Source organism: Sinocyclocheilus rhinocerous, unplaced genomic scaffold (genome assembly GCF_001515625.1).
Source record: "Sinocyclocheilus rhinocerous isolate Xijiao unplaced genomic scaffold, SAMN03320098_v1.1 scaffold17683, whole genome shotgun sequence".
Taxonomy (NCBI): domain Eukaryota; kingdom Metazoa; phylum Chordata; class Actinopteri; order Cypriniformes; family Cyprinidae; genus Sinocyclocheilus; species Sinocyclocheilus rhinocerous.
The window spans coordinates 17888-19920 of NW_015646900.1; the positions used below are offsets into that span (position 1 = coordinate 17888).

The window sequence follows — 2033 nt, forward strand, 5'->3', positions numbered from 1 at the left end:
CACACACACACACACACAGAGGTAAACATAAATATACACATGAATACAATACGTTTATTTTTTGTCTTGTACGTAATCACAAAAACATGCACTCATACTACAGGTCTAAAATTTGCACACATTGAACACGGAAAACTAAATCGAAATGACAAATAGTGTTGTTTTCTCACAATATGGTATTTTGTTCCAACAGCTATTGTCTTATACAGTGTTGCTGATAAAGTCGGAGGTGAGACGTTTGACTTGAAATTTTTCACTTCCAACCTCAATGCTCCTGTCAATCCCACATCACAGTCACATGTACGCTGCCATGACTCAGCAAGAGCATTTTGTGTTCTTAAGCAAATTAAGTCAAAAGTCATGAACACAAAATGCTTTTTCGGTAAAAAAAAAAAAAAGGATCTTTATATATTTATTATGTATGTAAATAATTTTGAATGTATTGTTCCTTCTTTTTTTGTTTTTGTTTTTTTGTAATTTTATGGAATATTTTTTCTCTTTCCCTTTTTTCTTTATTAGTATCGTCATTATTACTTTTATTGTTAACATTGTTATTATTATTTATTATTATTAGCATTGTTATTGGCTTTATTTTATTAATTCAAATGGTTTTTTTTTTTTTGCTTTGCTTTCTGAAAAGCCTCCCGTGGACTGGTGTTGAAAATTAGCATGTGTGCTAAAACACTTAAGCAAGTGCATATGGTTTGTCCAATGTAACTGTGATGTCCATGTTAAATAAAGATTTAATAATAATAATAATATTTTGTGTCTTTGAAATGACATCAAATGACACTTCTCACTGAAGTCTGGGTTGATTGAGCTCCATTCCAGTCATTGTTTTGAAGTAGGAGGTGGGAAAACTGAGTTTTCATCTATAACGGAGCATTTAGGTAGAGAACGGTTCACAGATACTGGTATGAGGAATACCCTTTTAAAACAGAACACTTTAAAACTTTAACTCCTCTCTCTGATGTATTCCGTGAACTGAGGTTTAGATGATTTTAGACTGAAGTGACAAACAGATACTCATTTCAAACTGTTCTGTGAATGAGAAACCAAAAGAGCCTTATTTTTGCTTGTTCAATTAAATGTAATTATCCAAACTCTCAATAGCGTCCAGTTTTGAATATTTTTTCCATTCATCTGGTATCTTACCCTGTCCCTCAAATGTTTTTTTGTGGTGTTTTTCCAGATCTTTCTTGAATCTGCACACAAACCACTTCCAGTAGGGCAGGTCAGAGAGATCAGGGGGGGTGCTCCAGTCTGCATAAACTCCTCCTGCTCTTCTGTAATCTCTCCAGGGGACTTCATCAATTGAGTCATTTGGACAAAAATATTGAATGCTGCTTGCTTCTGCTGATGTGCAGATATAAGTAGACAAATGAGATGTATTATTGAAATATATTCCATTCAGACCAATACTACGATGGAAAGGAGTATTGTGATCTCCATGATGGTTTCCTATGGTGTTGGTGCAAATGGCTTTACAGAAAGGACACTGAACCCAACAACACTGACAGAAGTGATCAGTCAGAAGCTCATGTGGCCTGAACTTATAGTCTAGCTTTACTGGAAATGTCTCTGTGTTGAAACTATTGCTGATGTCAGACATTATAGCAGTAAGATCTTTCTTTATCACATCTTCTAGGAGGTTGAAATCATCAACATCATGATGTTTCTCTCCACTGAGGTGTTTTTCAGAGAAGATCAGCTCATTTGAGAGCTGCTGTGTGAAACTCTTCAACCACAAACCAGCATCTCCTCTGTTCACTTGAACATGTTCAGTAGATTCATGTGCTGCTTTCATGATCTTCTGCTGCAGTAGTTTAATGTTCTCCTTCATCTTGGGTAAAACACTGACACTGAACTGATCAGTGATGTACCGACTGACTTCATCTCTGATGAAACCACTGAAGTGATCTCTGGCATTATGGATGTAGTTCATGTATTTGTTGAAATCCTCCTCTTCTGCCAGTGTCTTCAGGATGTGTTTCTCCAGATTTGATCTGTTTCCATTCAGTGATTCACAGTTT

The 2033-nt window shown here is 35.7% G+C and overlaps 1 protein-coding gene across 1 annotated transcript in view; it reads right to left on the reverse strand.

Moving 5' to 3' along the window:
* Positions 1-1084: 1084 nt before the first annotated feature.
* LOC107708184 (interferon-induced very large GTPase 1-like) overlaps positions 1085-2033 on the reverse strand; it is a 6017-nt gene continuing 5068 nt past the window's right edge. The window contains exon 4 of the mRNA XM_016512362.1: positions 1085-1978. Within this exon, the coding sequence (XP_016367848.1) occupies positions 1085-1978 (894 nt within the window). The remainder of the gene's footprint in view (positions 1979-2033) is intronic.